The 18,945-nt window shown below is 41.4% G+C and overlaps 2 protein-coding genes across 5 annotated transcripts in view; one reads left to right on the top strand and one right to left on the bottom strand.

Annotated features, from left to right (window-relative positions):
* hnrnpul1 (heterogeneous nuclear ribonucleoprotein U-like 1) overlaps positions 1–1,682 on the top strand; it is a 31,058-nt gene extending 29,376 nt beyond the window's left edge. The window contains exon 16 of the mRNA XM_060923354.1: positions 389–1,682. Coding sequence (XP_060779337.1) covers positions 389–496 — 108 coding nt within the window. The 3' untranslated portion in view covers positions 497–1,682. The remainder of the gene's footprint in view (positions 1–388) is intronic.
* Positions 1,683–1,758: 76 nt separating this feature from the next.
* The window catches only part of rasgrp4 (RAS guanyl releasing protein 4), a 51,158-nt gene continuing 33,971 nt past the window's right edge, over positions 1,759–18,945 (bottom strand). For all 4 annotated transcript variants that reach the window (XM_060923358.1, XM_060923359.1, XM_060923356.1 and 1 more), the window contains 8 exons: positions 15,322–15,402; positions 13,724–13,828; positions 13,469–13,578; positions 7,843–7,993; positions 7,632–7,668; positions 7,386–7,520; positions 6,215–6,408; positions 1,759–2,842 (listed from right to left, as the gene is read on the bottom strand). In XM_060923358.1, the coding sequence (XP_060779341.1) occupies positions 2,732–2,842; positions 6,215–6,408; positions 7,386–7,520; positions 7,632–7,668; positions 7,843–7,993; positions 13,469–13,578; positions 13,724–13,828; positions 15,322–15,402 (924 nt within the window). In that variant the 3' untranslated portion in view covers positions 1,759–2,731. The remainder of the gene's footprint in view (positions 2,843–6,214; positions 6,409–7,385; positions 7,521–7,631; positions 7,669–7,842; positions 7,994–13,468; positions 13,579–13,723; positions 13,829–15,321; positions 15,403–18,945) is intronic.

Genomic DNA, 18,945 nt, shown 5'->3' with positions numbered 1-18,945 from the left:
CGTACATCTATACGACTCCAGTTCTAGTCATTATAAGTAACCGGAGGATAAACACTCCACTAACCACACCCACCAACTACTCCTAGCGATTTCGTGACTTCGCGCCCCCTTGCGTTGTGGCAGTGAATAACATCGCGCACGCCTATTACTCCCCGCTCAACGATAAATTACAACTGTCTGCGAAAAGCTATCTGCGAAAGCCTTGTCACAAGAGCATGCAGAGGCCTTTAACAGACAAGTGTCTGGAAATCTTCTCCTGTCTGAATAGTATTCTAACCATACTGTTTGTTAGTATAAATTTTAAACGAGCAGTGTTTATGCGAACAGAATTTAAGCTCTGCAGCTCACTGATGTGTCTCTCTCTCTCTCTCTCTCTCTCTTTGGTTAGTATGCCCAGCAGTGGCAACAGTACTACCAGAACCAGAGCCAGTGGAACCAGTACTACAGCCAGTACGGCAACTACTCTGGGCAGCAGGGCAACAGCCAGGGCCAGTGAAGTGCGTCCCCTCCGGCTACGTTCTTGTAATTCGTGTAATATTTCTTGCTCCTGCACGCGTCATCACACACCCTATTTCCCCCCCACCGCCCACCCCAAGATAGGATCCCTTTCTATCCAGCCTTGTCCAGCCATTCTCGTCATCCTAGCAGATATGCTGCATTTAGGATTCTTTTGTAGTTGGTTTTGAGAAATGATGCTGATCTGGTCCAGTCAGAGAACATTTATATTGTAATTTAGCTTATATACATGAGGCAGAATCCAATTTAAAAATGCAGGTGAGGGTTAAATGTTTTAGGTGGCTCTTTGACAGTCCTGAAATCTTAACCTTACAGCAAGTAGAGGTAGTGCTGCAATATAACGATATAGGACATATTTGAGGATATTTCACGGATAAAGATGAACCTGCATTAATTTGACCACACTTTTTTCTTTTTTTTTTTTAAATCAGGTGGTATTTCTGACAAAACTCAAGAGCGTGTTATGGTTTGCGTGACTTCTTCTTTAACATTTTATTATTATTGTTATTATTGTGATTAGTAAAGATCATATCGTGCAGCTCTAACCGCTGAGTGACCACTGCCCGACTGAAAGAAGTGTGCTTGTGTAATTAGCTTGAATTGTACATTTATGAATAAGATGAGCTCTTTTAATTTCTGTTCAGCTAATTTTGCCATTGCTTGTTTCTGTTAATACACAAAACTTAACCCACCCCGAACTACTCGCATATTAATCTTTATAATTAAGTGGTTTAAACTGGCCTGATTTCTCTTGGGTGAACTGGTTCCTACATTACCCATAATGCCCTTTTGAAATTAGGATGAGAATCACAAATCTGTTAATATAAATATATTTAACGTAATTTAGGGTGGAGGTTTTTTTTTTTTACGGAAAGGGGAATGTTTGTTTTAGTACAGCTACATGCATTGTAAATGATGATGATGATGATGATTATTATTATTATTATTATTATTCATAAATGGCATAGCTGAAAGCATGTGGTCCGTGATGATGGTTTTTATTTTTATTTTTTTAATCTGTCAGGATTTTTGCTTGTAAAATTGACCTTTTGAAGTTTTAATTCTGTCATCGGAAAGATTTGAGAATCCCGATCCCGAGTAATTTTCCATTGTCTCATTGTGCAGTTTTCTTTTTCATGTTTTGGAAATAAATTCACATACTGTAACACCTCTCAAGTCTCGTGAACGCTGTATAAAACCCATGATCGATTTTGATGTTTCAGCAGAATAAAATGGCTCATGTTATCATTCAGCATTTAATGCAACCACCTGGTAAAACACATTTTTCTCTTTCTTCCTTTCTTTTAACAGTCATGGCAGTAATCTGGCAGTGCTGTTAAGGTGTAAAATACTGTAGATTCATATTAAGTTCTCAATAAATAAACATCTACAGCCTACATTCTGGACTTAGTAAGGCAGACATTCAAGTCGCAAACATGCATTCGGTGGAATGTTGTTAGAGCAACAGTATATTCACAAAAACAAAACACAACACATGGAGTCCACAGTGTTCGTTTCCAGCATTCTCCATTGGCTCAATCAGTGGATTCAGTCCCGTTCTTCGTACTCTGAGTGAAAGTGGTCATGGCATAAGGCACAGTGATGCATTGTGGAAGTAGAGCACCAGCCGACGTGGCCTTTTGGCAAGCCAGAGCGATTTACATTCCTGTGATATGAGATGAGTCACAGACGCCGTCCTTTACATATCTCAACATACAGTAATTCACAGTACAAAACACATGCGTCAGTGTGAACACAAAAGGCTAAATGTCGAACTATTTTTTGGTACACATGAACACGGTTGTGGCAGTAAGCACCTTTTTTCTGTGGTTTAATCGTGCGGGTGGTGTAGAGGTGCATAGGAAGGTCCTTAGCTCTTACACACAGGCAGTAGTGGTGAAAGCAGTGCTCTGGTAGTCCACCTTTGGATGCTTCTGTTGAAATATTCATTAACATTCAGATATGCATATTGGCAGTGGATGCTGGTGATTATCTCTCAGTTCTGTTCTGGTCTCGTCCAACATGGCTCTGAAGGTGTAGCTGAAATCACGATGGACCCGCTCAAGTTTTCTTAACATTAATGCATCTGTAGAAGGCGTGTGCACAGTTCAGTTCTTTGTTAAATGTAATGAAATGTGTGTTCAAACAGTCTATTTCCAAGTACTAAGCGTAGGGCAGTTTTTTTTATTTTTCTGTCCTGGCCATGCAACATGGTTCAGTCTGGCTCCTTGCGTTTGTCTTTGTTTAACTGGAGCTCCTCCATTTTCTCCTGGAGAAAAAAGCTGGGTGCAGATGAACCTCTCATTCTGACTGGCAGTGTGACACTCTGGAACAAAACAGGACATGAGGAGTGATTTTAAAGAAGTGCTTTGAATTTTTTTTTTTTAAGAGCTCTCTGCTCTTAAAAATACATTTGCAATAAAAAAAAAAAACTTGTGATAACTAGCTTCATATGAGCTGTAAGAAAGAAGCGCCAGCAACTCTTTTCTGGGTGAAAAAGCAATTTCAGGGCCAGAAAACTCAATGGAAACTTTAAATGAAAAAGCAAGACAAATCCATTCAGAAATTGATCAGCAATTTGCTAAAATAGCTTTGATATTACCTTTTGTATGACTAGCATAGGACACATTTAAATAGTATGTGTTAGCGTGTGTGTGTGTGTGTGTGTGTGTGTGTGTGTGTGTATAAAATCCACATTCACTGGATATGTGCAATCGCATGCTCTGATTGGCTACTCTACTACCAAGATATCAGCTCATATACCGTGAGTACAGGAAAAACAAAATGGTAGCGTGTGTTGCTGAACCAACCGAGGATGAAATAAAAAACACTCGAAACACACACAAAACCCCCCAAAAATGGAATAAAAGTATTTGATGGTAAGAACGTATCTTTTTTATTTTTCAAGGATTATTATCGCATTTTGCACAAATTGCTACTGTCACATTTCGCCGGTTTGTTTACATTCTAAGCGGAAATGATTTTGTCGGAAGTTTTGTATAAAGTTTTTATTTATCGAATTTGCAAAAAATAAAAATGCTCTGTTTCTCAAAATCCAGTGAATGTGGACAGAATAAAGCCGTTATTCCACTCAGTGTCGTTGTACATGGCTTATAGCCGACTCGGCGCTACGTGCCTCGTCAGCTATCAGCTCATGTACGACTCAATTTTGTGAAATAACTTAAATATTTTATAAACAGGCAAAACGAATTAAATTTTACCTACAAATAGAAAAGTTATCCAATTCATTATACAATCAACCAATCACGTGGTAGCAGCACAATGCATAAAGTCATGCAGATACAAGTCAAGATCTTCTGTTAATGTTCATATCAAACAATAAAATGGGGGGAAATGTGATAAGTGGCTTTACCCATGGCATGATTGCTGGGACCTTCTGGGATTTTCACACAAAATAGTCTCTCGAGTTTATACAGAATGATAAAAAAAATCCTGTGTGAGGCTGAAACACCAGAGATCAGAAGAGAATGACCAGACTGGTTTGAACTGGCAGGAAGTCTATAGTGGCTCAAATTAGCACTCTTTACAACTATGGTGAGCAGGAAAGTATCTCAGAAATCACACCACATCGAAATCTGAGGTAGATGAGCTACAACAGCAGAAGAGCATATCAGGTTCTACTCCTGCCAGCCAAGAACAGGAAGCTGAGGCTATCATGGGGACAGATTCACTCAAACTGGACAGTTGAACACTGGAAAAAGATCAGGTGATTGATTTTTTTTTTCTAATCTTCAGCTGTCCAGTTTGTGAGAGTCTGTGCCCATGATAGCTTCAGCTTCCTGTTCTTGGCTGACAGGAATGGAACTCAATGTGGTCTTTTGCTGTTGTAGCCCAGTCACCTCAAGGTTTGAGGTTTTGTGCATGCTGAGATGCTTTTCTGCTCACCATGGTTGTAAAGAATGATTAATTGAGTTACTAAATCATTCCACGCTGCTTGAATCAATCTGGCCGTTGTTCTCTGATCTCTCTTATCAACAAGGTGTTCCCACCCACAGAACTGTCGCTCATTCAAACACATGTATTTCGTTTTTCACACCATTCTGTGTAAACGCTAGAGACTGATTTGTGGGGAAAATTAAAGGAGATCGGCGGTTTCTGAAATACTCAATCCAACTCTTCTGGTACCAACATCCATGCCATGATCAAAGTTACACTTTTTCTTCTTTCTGAAATTTGATGTAAACATTATCTCAAGCTCTTCATCTGTTTCTGCAAGGTGCTTTTTTTAAAAAATCAGCTTCATGACTGGCTGATTTAGATAACTGCATGAATGTACAGATGTTCCTAATAAGCGCTTGTTTTTATTTTTACAGTAATTTAAAAAAAATAATTTTTGAGAAATCTTGGCAGAAAGGTTCACAGTGCTTCTGGTCGGAACTAAAGGGACTAGGCATGCAAGAAAAAAGTTGGAGGTTCTTTGTTTCATTTAGTTATGAAGCTCATGGGTGTGAGCAACTGGTCAGATACGAAGCTTGCGGGTGTGAGTGAGCTCGTGGGACAAAGAAAAGACAATGTTCATCAGCGGGAATGGGAGTCACTGCATGAAGCATTTACAGGGTTTATTCAATCACCCTTAGTAACTGCCTGGTCAGGGTCACAATGATTTACTACTAGTTACCTCGCCCGGGATGGAGTCCACCAGGGGGCGAAGTATTGTTTTTGGTCGGGTTTCTTTCTTTGTTTCTTTTTGTTTTTTCGTAAACGATGTTACGGGAAAACGGCTGGACCAACCTTCATGAAACTTTCAGGATAGATGGGCACTGGTCTCAAATAGAACCTCCAAAGTTTTGGGGGTCATCCGGCCAAAGTCAAGGTCACGGTGACCAAAAACGTAGAAAAAAAAAGTTTTGAGCTCAGACTGCAGGAGCGCTGCCTTGGAAAGACTTTGCCCATAAACCCACTGATTGGATCACTACCTGCTTCATTTGCATACATTGCTGTCATTAGATGGTTTCTTGGTTCGTTTACATACGCAAAAGAAAGGGTTTGACCACGCCCACTTGATAAAAACTTCCTCGCTCTGTTGATTTATTACTATAAATATAAATTATTAATAAATGGACTAGACTAAAGAAATCGCTTTCAGACATGCTTATGCTTATTACGGAGGGAAAGTGCGTTCCACTGAGCTTCCACTGTCTGTACTTTATTTTATTCTACTCTTACCAGAATCAGAACCATGTTTATTGGCCAAGTATGCTCACACACAAGGTCAAAATCAAGGTCAAGGTCACCAAAAAGGTTAAAATTGGGGTTTTTTTCACGATATTTTCCTCCATATTCATCATAAGTGCTACCGGCAAGGTTTGTTTATATTTTGGGAAATAAAACCAAATTTATTAAAAAATAACAACTGCATGATTAGGATTTAAAAAAAAAATAGTCCCACGTGCATCTTTAGTTCACACTAATTATGAACTATCCTAACTAGTGCTTCGCATTGGCAAAAATAAATAAATAACCCTTAGACTTTACACCATGCCCACTTTGGGTTTAGGTCTTTATACAGATATAGATAGTGTCATCGCCTTACACGCCTAGTTCATAATATTATCACATTATGCAGTGATAATTTTTCCTTTCACGTTCTATCGTCCACCAGTTGAACTTTCAGGAACTCCAGACATCATTAAAGCTGAAATCTACATTTCCCAACGTGGATGTCTTTCAATCATACCTTCTCATTGTGTGAGGGATTTTTGGAATGGTGCAGGTCTCTGCGGTTTGCTACTGGTGTCCACACTCCCGGGTCTGTCTGAGTGGAGCGGTCGGACAGCGAGGCGTTCTCGGCGATGCTCTGTGGAGTGCCGTGACTCTTGGAGTGGTCAGGTCCATTTCCTTGAGGAAACACAAATGCTTCGTCCTCAGAACCTTATGGAATAAAACAGAAACAAAGCAATTAGATGAACACTTTGTACTTAGGTGTATGAAATTTGGATACAGGAGCCTAAACATTTTCAAAACTCAATGCACCATTCAATGTTTTTAAATTTATCTTTGGAAGAGGGTTGAAATGGCATTGAATATGTGTGGCAGCCTGGGAAACCCTTCACATGGTCAAAAGTTGGATATGTTTGACTATATGAAGTTTTGAAATCTACAGGAAACACGTTTCTCTTTTGAAAACTAGCATTCTAAAATTCTAACATTTTAAAATATGGTTACCTTCAAAAGAAAAAGGAAGAAAATTGCATTAAAAGATTGGACTCTAATTCCACTAAAAATATTTATACTTGCATACTCAGAAACCCAGGGGAAGTAAAGATAATAAAAAATATTTTCTGATTATTTTGGGGAAATAGATATATGTACAAACCACAGTGACGTCCAATGGGATTTCCCAGAACACCACAAATATCTCATCTCATCATCTCTAGCCACTTTATCCTGTTCTACAGGGTCGCAGGCAAGCTGGAGCCTATCCCAGCTGACTACGGGCGAAAGGCGGGGTACACCCTGGACAAGTCGCCAGGTCATCACAGGGCTGACACATAGACACAGACAACCATTCACACTCACATTCACACCTATGGTCAATTTAGAGTCACCAGTTAACCTAACCTGCATGTCTTTGGACTGTCAGGGAAACCGGAGCACCCGGAGGAAACCCACGCGGACACGGGGAGAACATGCAAACTCCACACAGAAAGGCCCTCGCCGGCCCCGGGGCTCGAACCCAGGACCTTCTTGCTGTGAGGCGACAGCGCTAACCACTACACCACCGTGCCGCCCCACCACAAATATCTTCAATACTATTTTCTTTAGCTATTTTTTAAATACATATATAGCCAGTAACGCTACCATCTTTACAGAAGCTCTATGTACTACGATATAGAAGAAAGACTCACCCCAGCTATTTCCCTTTGTCCTCATCCCGGACCCTGGACCTGGAGTGCAGGGACAGGAGCCTCCAGAAACCTGGAACTTCATACACTCCATCGCCACCAGGTCTTTACAGTGCTTATGACAGTTGACCCCACAGTCTAGCAGCAGGAAACAGAGAGAGATGATTAAGAGATATGATTGTATTAGGTATTTTTATTTTTCAGATTATATGTCCTTTAGTAGAAATGCATAAATGCATCTGGTCTTACCTTTACAGTGGTAGCCTTGCTTTATCACTCCCCATAGCTGATGGACAGAAAAATATATATATATATATATATATATATTTTTTTACAAATAAAATCAAATTCTATATGCAGCTTTGGCCAATGAGCAAAAAAATTGATTCATTGTACAGGCCAAGTACAAACAGCAATAAAATCGTACTACATGGCAAACGAAAAAAAAAAAGGTCCTCACAAATCCTCGGCAGGTGTCACAGAAGGTGGGCCTTTTGTACGTCATTTCATGGAAGTTGTGCAGATTGTGGAGATTGAAGCCCAGCTTAGCACATACAGACATCCCTCGCATGAAATAGGAAGTGATCTCCTCTCTGCTAATCTTGCCTTCCCTGGGGAGAGAGAAAAGAGTAAGTATATGTGACAACAGGAACAAATTTGTGCCAAGATTAAGGTTTATGTATGTTTTATCCAGAACATTTTTGATGAATTAAGACATTATTGGGAAACAAACAAACATGCAAATAAAATAACTAGACGAGCACTCGGTAGGGTGGCATGGTGGTGTAGTGGTTAGCACTGTTGCCTCACAGCAAGAAGGTTCTGGGTTCAAGCCCAGTGGCTGACGGGAGCCTTTCTGTGTGTTCTTCCCGTGTCTGCATGGGTTCCCTCTGGTTTCTCCCAAAGACATGTAGGTTAGACTAATTGGTGGCTCTAAATTGACTGAATGGTTATTTTCTCTATGTGTCAGCCCATAGTCAGCTGGGATAGGATAACGGATGGATGGCACTCGGTAGAGTCCATACTTTCGCCAAGCCACAAATTTGGATTCCCACGAAAATCTAGCCGATTGTTCCTTGGCCCATGGCCCACCTTTCCTCCAAATTTCAATTGCATTTTCAAAATTCATTCGCTACTTTTTGAGTTACTGTATGTTGGGAAAAGACAAAAAACTCCTGCATCCACACACAACTGGATCATGGATCCGCATACATATCTGGATTTGCATCAAAATCTAATCAATTGTTCCTTGGCCCATGGACCACCTTTCCTCCAAATTTCATCAAAATCCGTTCACTACTTTTTGAGTTATATTGGGAAAAGACAAACAAATGCAGGCGAAAACATAACCTCCTCCAACAAAGCTGGCGGAGGTAAAGAAACAATTTTCCTAATTCAGCTGCATGTTATTTTTCTATAAAAGAGAAAATGAGTGACATTCATTTAGCATGTAAATCAACAAACAAACGAGTAATGGATAAGCTGTAATTTCTGACTATGAATTAGTCATGAAGAAATTGCACAAAAGCTCCCGTATTACATGATATATTTTCACACAGGTAATCAATTTCCTCTAATCGCTGCAAAAATTATTGCAATCTTATGCTAGGAAAGATCCGAGATGAATTTGACAATATTCAAAATATTTGCACTTGTTAAAATGTCATTTTTGCAGCCCAATATTGCAACCCAGTGTTGTTCAATTAACTCCTGATAATGATATCAGTGGGATTTAGCTCTTAGCCGTAAGAGAACGATGCAGCGGCACTTTAGTCCTTTAGTCTGTCCATCTCTCTTACCTCCTCATCTGTACACTCTGTTCAAACAGATCAGCTTCCAATGCCAATGCGCTTGTCTTCTCATAGATCACTAACTAGCCGAGCCAAGCCTCTGTAATAACTGTCGTATTGCTACATTCAGGGTCCAAAATGATTACTTGTCAAATATGAGTAAAAATCTATGTTCGCGAAGAAAATAAATGAAATCAGTTGCCATTGGCGGGTTCCTGAAACAGGCCTACTTCACTACAAATATTCTTCACTACAACACATACAGTGGATATAAAAAGTGTATACACCCCATTAAAATGATAGGTTTTTCTGATGTAAAAAAACAAAACCGAGACCACAATAAATAATTTAAAAACTTTTCCCACCTTTAATGTGACCTATAACCTGTACAATTCAATTGAAAAACAAATCTGTTAGGGGGGAAAGCATCTCATCATCTCTAGCCGCTTTATCCTTCTACAGGGTCACAGGCAAGCTGGAGCCTATCCCAGCTGACTACGGGTGAAAGGCGGGGTACACCCTGGACAAGTCGCCAGGTCATCACAGGGCTGACACATAGACAACCATTCACACTCACATTCACACCTACGGTCAATTTAGAGTCACCAGTTAACCTAACCTGCATGTCTTTGGACTGTGGGGGAAACCGGAGCACCCGGAGGAAACCCACGCGGACACGGGGAGAACATGCAAACTCCGCACAGAAAGGCCCTCGCCGGCCCCGGGGCTCGAACCCAGGACCTTCTTGCTGTGAGGCGACAGCGCTAACCACTACACCACCGTGCCGCCAGGGGAAAGCATAAAAAATAAAAAACGTACAATAAGCTGGTTGCATAAGTGTGCACACCCTTAAACTAATACTTTGTTGAAGCACCTTTGATTTAATTACAGCATTCAGTCTTTTTGGGTCGGAGTCTATCAGCCTGCCACATCTACACTTGGCAAAATTTGCCCACTCTTCCTTGCAAAAGCGCTCCAAATCTGTCAGATTGTGAGGGCATCTCTTGTGCACAGCCCTCTTCAGGTCACCCCACAGATTTTCAATTGGATTTAGGTCTGGGCTCTGGCTGGGCCATTCCAAAACTTTAATTTTCTTCTGGTGAAGCCATTCTTTTGTTGATTTTGATGTATGCTTGGGGTCAATGTTGTGCTGAAAGATGAAATTCCTCTTCATCTTCAGCTTTCTAGCAGACATCTGAAGGTTTGGAGCCAAAATTGACTTGTATTTAGAATTATTCATCATTCCCTCCACCTTGACTAAAGCCCCTGTTCCAGCTGAAGAAAAACAACCCCAAAACATGATGCTGCCACCACCATGCTTCACCGTGGGTGTGGTGTTCTTTTGGTGATGCGCAGTGTTGTTTTTGCACCAAACGTACCTTTTGGAATTGTGGCCAAAAAGTTCAACCTTGGTTTCATCAGACCATAACACATTTTCCCACATGCTTTTGGGAGAGTTGATGTATTTTTTTTTTGCAAAATTTAGCCGGGCCTAAATTTGTCAGAAAAGGCTTCCGTCTTGTGACCCTATCCCTATAGTCCAGACTTATGGAGAATACAGGAGATTGTTGTCACATGTAGCACACAACCAGTACTTGCCAGAAATTCCTGCAGCTCCTTCAGTGTTGCTGTAGGCCTCTTGGCAGCCTCCCTGACCAGTTTTCATCTTGTCTTTTCATCGATTTAGGAGGGACATCCAGTTCTCGGTAATGTCACTGTTGTCCTATATTTTCTCCACTTCTTGATGACTGTCTTCACTGTGCTCCATGGTATATCTAATGTCGTGGAAATGTTTTTGTACCCTTCTCCTGACTGATACCTTTCAACAATGAGATCCCTTTGATGCTTTGTAAGTGCTCTGCGAATCATGGCTTTTGCTGGAGGATGCAACTGAGTAAATGTCAGGAAAATCCTAGCAGGACAGCTGAACTTTATTTGGGGTTAATCAGAGTCATTTTAATTGATGGCAGGGGTGAACCCAAAAAAGACTGAATGCTGTAATTAAATCAAAAGGTGCTTCAAGAAAGTATTAGTTTCTAGGATGTGCACACTTATGCAACCAGCGTATTGTATGGTTTTTATTTTTTACGTATGTTTAGCCCCCTAACAGATTTGTTTGTTTTTCAATTGAATTGTACAGGTTATAGGTCACATTAAAGGTGGGGAAAGTTTTGAAATTATTTATCATGGTCTCATTTTTTTTTACATCAGAAAATCCTATCATTTTAACGGGGTGTGTACACTTTTTATATCCACTATAATTTGACTGAACACATCTTGCAGCTCTTTACTTGTCCTTCACTGTGCATCATTGCCATAGCTTGATGCAAGAGACATGATGACGCCATTTTTTGGCAACAGTGACACTGCATTGGGGTAAACCTAGCGAACTGCCAAGAGATTTTGCAAGAGTATGGTGGCACATTGCTGGCAACCAAGAAGGAAAAGCAGGGTGGAAGTACAGTTCTATGGCTGGTTGAAAAAAAAATTAGCCAATGATTTTTTTTTTTTTTTTTCAGTTTACCAGCCACTTGGTTGATAGACGAAAAAGTTAATGTTGGACAGTAGATACACTGAATTCTGGAACTTTGAGTCTGATGTTTGCACCAATGCACCAATGTCTCCACTCATTACCTCGTCTGAGACGGTGTCCACCAGGGGACGAGGTATTGTTTTCGGTGGGGTTTCTTTGTTTCTTTGTTAGCAACATTATGGGAAAATGGCTGGACCAATCTTCATGAAAGTTTCAGGATAAATGGGCATTGGTTTCAAATAGAACCTCCAACATTTTGGGGGTCATCCGGTCAAGGTCACCAAAAAGGTCAAAATCATTTTTTTTCCGTGATATCTTCCTTCATATTCATTATATTTACTTCAAACCAATCTCTCATAGTTTTCTTAGCGGTTGAGGGTCAAATGTCCGGGGGGGTGTCAAGGTCATTGCTAAAATTTGCATATTTTCCATTATAGCTCAAAAACAGTTAGAGAGATGTTTATCATTATCAATATATAGGAAGTCATATATGGGCTTTCATTTGGCACATGACCTTTGACCTTTTTTGTTTGTTTGTGTATCTGTTAACAATCTAGTGTCTAGATGGTTGTACTGATTGACTTCAAATTTTCAGGGTAGGTGGGCAATGGCCCGTAGATTACCTGATTAAATTTTGGAGGTAATTGGGTCAAGGTGAAGGTCGTCACCAGAAAGGTCAATGTTTCGGTCAAAATAACACAGTTTCCATTATAACTTAAAAATGGTTGCCGATAGACAAATTTTTACTATTATGAGCATATAGGAACTTCTATATGGCCTTTCATTTGGCACCATGATCTTTGACCTTGAGTGACCGTGAATGGTCAAACTCAAGGTCACAAATTTTCAGAGGGCTATAACTTGAAAACGGTTGATGGTCGACAGATGTTTACTGTTATCAATTTATAGGAAGTGCCATATGGACTTTCATTTGGCACCATGACCTTTGACCTTGAATGACTTTGAAATGTCAAACTCAAGGTCATGGATTTTCATAGGACTATAACCTGACACCTGATGATTGAGAAATATTACCATTATCAACATCTCATCTCATTATCTCTACCCGCTTTATCCTGTTCTACAGGGTCGCAGGCAAGCTGGAGCCTGTCCCAGCTGACTACGGGCGAAAGGTGGGGTACACCCTGGACAAGTCGCAAGGTCATCACAGGGCTGACACGTAGACACAGACAACCATTCACACTCACATTCACACCTACGGTCAATTTAGAGTCACCAGTTAACCTAACCTGCATGTCTTTGGACTGTGGGGGAAACCGGAGCACCCGGAGGAAGCCCACGCGGACACGGGGAGAACATGCAAACTCCGCACAGAAAGGCCCTCGCCGGACACGGGGCTCGAACCCGGACCTTCTTGCTGTGAGGCGACAGCGCTAACAACTACACCACCGTGCCGCCCCATTATCAACATATAGGAATAAAATAAGTGCTGCCAGGCGAGGTTTGTTTTTCCTGATAACACTTGTTCTATGTTGAATTTCTCTTTAATTTGACATTGAGAAGCACTGTGAGTGAGAAAAGAAGGTCTTGGGGTTTTTTCCCCCATGGAAATGTAGCGTCAGCCGACAAATTAGCAAATGACTAGGAGCTTGTCCCATTTACAGTTTGCTAAAAGGGACAAAATACTCGATTCCAGATGCTCGATTAAACCTTTTTTAAATAAGGTGTAGAGAAAATGTGAAACAGAAAATTACATCACATCACAGAATACCAACAAATGCTAGTTAAAGAGTCTTCTTTACCTGTCACTTTCATGAGTGCAGAAGGAGAAAGGAAAATTAGCAGCTATCTTCTCAAAGTCCTCCAGAGAGATGTAGCCATCCATGTTCAGATCATAATTCTTCATGATCGACTGCAGAGGGAGGCAGAGTCCACGTGAGCTGAGAAACGTTTCTATTTCAGTTCTGAACATTTTACAGTATGTAATACGGAAGTGAAAGAGAGCATCAGAAACTGCTGCCACTGTCACTACCACTACGTGGCTGACTTTTACTTACGTCCACCATCTGCTTGACATGTTTGGAGATGGTGTCAGGGTCAAGGCGTGGAGTCATACCTGACCCCCATTCAGCGACCACAGGGGGCTTCACTGGGGTTACAGGCTAGAACGAGACAGACATGGAAACGGTTAAGTGAAAAGATCGTATGAGCCGAGTTTCGTTTTGAGAACCACAGTCGCTTGAAAGTTAGTGGAAAAAAACACTGCAATGTGCTGTGCTATGCGTTTACATGTAACACAGACCGAGGTATCAGAAGGTGTTAGAAGAAACTGCGTACGTAAAAGGCTCATACTCAAAGTGAAAGAGATAATGATCAGTCACCAGTAAGTGCTCCAGCTTTTTTCTTGTGGTTTTCTTTGAAGTGTGTATGCACAAAGAAGAACACTGCTCACTGTACCCATAGTGCAGTTAGGGATACTCCCTGTCTCGAAGCAGTTCACACACAAGGTCAAGACATTTACCATGAAACGCAATATCCACACACATATTTATATAACCCTAAGAGGAACAAATGAGTCAAATTTTAACATATGGTTTCACTTTGTGTGGTGATTTCACGATTGGGTGACATTTTTGTCACTGATATTATATGGTAAATATGTTCGCAAAAGCGAAGGTTAAAAAAAATAAGTTTGAGACGTCAGTGACGTCCTTCAACAACTTGTGCATGTGTCAGATAAATAATGTTTGAGGTGAGGTTTATGGTCTGCATGTAAAAAGTTGGACTGAACGTAAGACGAGCAAGAAAAAGTGGATTCATGGTATATTTAACTTAACATTAACAAATGAGTTTCTTTCATTATTTATTTAATGTTTTAAATTGTTTAAAGGAGCTACAAAAAAATCTCACTCCCAGACAACATGCAGCATCAATTCGACTTTCTGTGTAAAATTACCCTACGTAAAAGTGCTTTTGTGGGTACGCTTGGTTCGCATTAACGAACCCTTTCTGTAGTTTTGTTTCTGACCTACACTCACCACCACTTTATTAGGAACACCCGTCCACCTCCTGTTTTATGCAGTTCTCTAATCAGCCGATCCCTTGACAGCAGCACAATGCATCAAATCATGCAAACACAAATCAAGAGCTTCAGTTCATGTTCACTTCAAACATCAGAATGGGAAAAATTGTGATCTCAAAGTGTGACTTTCACTGTGGCATGGGCGTTGGTTAGTGCCAGATGGACTGGTTTGAGTATTTCAGAAACTGCTGATCTCCCGGGGTTTTCACACACAACAGTCCCTAGAGTTTACACAGAATGGTGCGAAAAACAAAAAAAAATAAAAATTGAGTGAACGACAGTTCTGTGGGTGGAAACAAATGTCTTGTTGATAAGAGAGGTCAGAAGAAAAGAGCCAGGTTGGGTCGAGCTTACAGGAAGGATATAGCAACTCATAGCAACTCTTTACAACCATTGTGAGCAGAAAAGCATCTCAGCATGCAACAGCAGAAGACCACATTGGGTTCCACTCCTGCCAGCCAAGAACAGGAATCTTAGAATCAAGAACAAGTTCCTATTAAAGTGGCCAGTGAGTGTAAAGTATAGCAGATTTTCTACTCATTATGGTCTTTTTTGCATGATTTATGATTATACCTGTATTTTGGGATTCTTGGGTTCCTTGGCGTAAGAGAGCTCGTAGATCTCATCCTCGGTGTAGTACAGGTCCAGGGAAAGCTGCATCCAGAAGAAGCAGGATGGTACACACACACACACACACACACACACACACACACAGAAACACACACATACAGGTCAGAATGACTTGAGCACGTTCTTAAGCATTCAACAATTTCAGCTTCCTGCTCGACATACATTACATAATCTCACTTACTTCAGATCACACATCCTGCTGCTGTAATCAGTCATAAAGACTAAGAAGGGATTATAAGAAACGGGATCTGTACGATTTTGAATTGAAAAAGTCTGCTGAATATCGTTCACTATTTTTTAACTACCGGTAACTGAATTACAATTTAATTGAAAGGACATGCCAGCAAGGGTTATTTTGGAGAAGGTGTTGAGTAATTTGAAAGAAGAAGGGTTGGTCTCGGACTAAACTTGAGCCATGTCATGAGTCATGAGTATTTCTTACTTAAAATTTCAAACACGAATTAAACAACTCAATCAGTTTGAGTTCTTCAAACAATGTCTGAAGAGTCCTCAATGTGAATATGACGTTTAAACACACTTGAGTCGTGATCCACTGTTAAGTTTTGCAGTATGTAACGACTGATAGTCCCACTGTCACTCAGAAGAGGATGGCTTCCCTTTTGAGTCTGGTTCCGCTCAAGGTTTCTTCCTCATTTTGTCTCAGGGAGTTTTTTCTTGTCACTGTCTACATCCGATCCATGTCTACATCCGGATTTCTGTGAAGGCTGTTTGGGGTCAATGTCTGATGTTAAAAGCGCTTTAGAAATTAAATCGAATTCCAGCATATTTTCTTGTTGACACATGGCTCCAGAGACGAGCTCATGTAGGATAAATTCGCTAAAAAGTTCAACGCGTGTTTGAGAAAATGAGGTACAGTTTGGGGTCCTACTAAGATCTAGTGGTCGAACTTCAGTACATTTGATTGAGGCTAGGTTTTGTTTAAAATGGCCTACGATGCATCATAACCATGCTATACATGCTTGACATACAGTACAGATGACATTTCAGTCCTCTATGACCCACGGTGCAAATAGGCAATGCAATAAATAAAAATAGAATAATTGAAATAAACAATATAAACAGTATAAACACTCTAGATAAGAACTAGACATAGACTAAACACTCATACACACACACACACACACACACATAAATTTGAGCAAATAAACAGTCAAGGGCACTTGAGGTATAGCAGGTAAACATGAAATAAGCAGTATAAACAAAAAACTAATAGCTGTTAAGGTGAGGTAGTGCGGAATAGTGCAAATGAGCGAAGTAAAGTGAAATGTGCAGACCCCTGAGTTCAGTGTGTTAATGAACGTTGAGAGTATGTGTGTGTATGTTGGGGGGAGGAGGGAACTGTGAGGGTGACATGTCAGATGCTGAAGGGGGGGGCAGGGGGGTGTGCGGGCAGAATCTGTGGCAGGGGGCAGAGGGGGGAGGAGGGGCAGAACAGGGAGGGAGTTGAGCCTCCTGACCGCCTGGTGAAAGAAACTGTTCTTGAGCCTGCTGGTTTTGGCCCGGAGACTCCGCAGTCTCCTCCCTGACAGCAGCAGACTGAAGAGGCTGTGAGATGGGTGGGTGGGGTCACCTGCAATCCTGATGGCTTTGCGGGTGAGGCGGGAGTTATAGATATCCAATAGAGAAGGGAGAGAGACACCAATGATCCTCTCAGCTTCTCTCATGATGCGCTGCAGAGTCTTGCAGCAGGACATGGTGCAGGTGCCATACCACACGGTGATGCAGCTGGTCAGGATGTTCTCGATGGTGCCTCTGTAGAATGTGTGCATGATGGGGGCCGGGACTCTTGCTCTCCTCAGTTTGCGGAGGAAGTACAGACGCTGTTGGGCTTTTTTGGCCAGTGATGCGGTGTTGTTGCTCCAGGACAGGTCTTCAGAGATGTGCACACCCAGAAACTTGGTGCTGCTCACCCTCTCCACTGCAGCATCATCGATAATTAGTGGAGCATGCTGGGTGTGTGCTCTCCTGAAGTCCATAACAATCTCCTTCGTCTTCTCCACGTTCAGGCGGAGATTGTTGTCCTTGCACCACATGGCCACGTGGCTCACCTCACTCCTGTAGATTGTCTCATCGCCATTGTTGATGAGACCCACCACAGTCATGTCATCCGCAAACTTAATGAAGAGATTAGAGCTGGATGTTGGTGTGCAGTCGTGGGTCAGCAGAGTGAAGAGGAGGGGGCTCAGCACACATCCTTGGGGGGCCCCCCGTGTTCAATGTGATGGTGCTGGAGGAGTTGCTGCTGACCCGTACAGCCTGTGGTCTCCCCGTCAGGAAGTCCAGCAGCCGGTTGCACAGGGAGGTGTTGAGTCCCAGCTGGTCCAGTTTATGAATGAGCTGCTGAGGAATGATTGTGTTGAATGCTGAGCTAAAGTCTATGAACAGCATTCTGACATACGAGTCTTTTGTCTCCAGGTGGGTGAGGGCTGAGTGGAGGGCAGTGGAGATGGCATCATCGGTCGAACGGTTGGACTGATATGCAAACTGGAAAGGTTCCAGGGCGGGGGGGAGGGCAGGCTTGATATGCCGCATGACTAGCCGTTCGAAGCACTTCATGAGGATGGGAGTGTGCGCGACAGGGCGGTAGTCATTGAAGCAGGAGGGAGACGGCTTCTTCGGGACTGGGATGATGGTGGTGGCTTTGATTTGGCAAGATTATGCTAAAACATATTTCTGAAAGGACTTCAGATAAGTTAACGTTATTCATGCTAGCGTAACTCCGTTTTTACATGCTAACTAACAGTGTCCAAGTTAACTAGCTATGTGTAAACGTTAGCCGTGGACAAGGCTATGGCAACTTGGCGGGCAAATCCATAGAAAGTCATTTGACTAACCAGACCGCATAGCTATTGCAACATTACCACTAGCTCTAAAAGCACAGACAACTTCACTGCAAGCTTTCTCTTGGAATAAAACGTTTATATACCGGACGTTGGATGGCGAGTTTTTGTAGGCCGTGATGTGGTTTGTTTTCGGTAAACAAAGCAAACATTTAAAACAAAACGAATCTTTATTCCTTTAAGAAAACTGAAACATGGGTTCTAGGTATAGCCATGGGTACGTGCATTCTCCTGAAGAACCGCCTCCTTCCATTCTGGCATCAACTGATCGTGTTCAAATAATGCTGCGGAGAAATCATTGAACTTGATTTTATAGTCTATGGACGTGACGTGACCCTAGTGATTACTGATCGGCTGTCTCAGTGTTACCTGCGAGAAAACCAATCACATTTTAGAAAAGAAAAAACATCCACTTTCAAAGCCGCTTCATAGTAACGAGGACTTTGATAGAAATGTAGTGGCGTGAAAAGTATGATATTTGTCTTTCAAATGTAGTGAAGTTAAAGTCATAGGTTTCCAACAAAAATAATACAATCCCGATTCCAAAAAAGTTGGGACAAAGTACAAATTGTAAATAAAAACGGAATGCAATGATGTGGAAGTTTCAAAATTCCATATTTTATTCAGAATAGAACATAGATGACAGATCAAATGTTTAAACTGAGAAAATGTATCATTTAAAGAGAAAAATTAGGTGATTTTAAAT

This window comes from Neoarius graeffei, chromosome 6 (assembly GCF_027579695.1).
Source record: "Neoarius graeffei isolate fNeoGra1 chromosome 6, fNeoGra1.pri, whole genome shotgun sequence".
NCBI lineage: Eukaryota > Metazoa > Chordata > Actinopteri > Siluriformes > Ariidae > Neoarius > Neoarius graeffei.
This window is presented reverse-complemented; position numbering and strand designations above follow the sequence as displayed.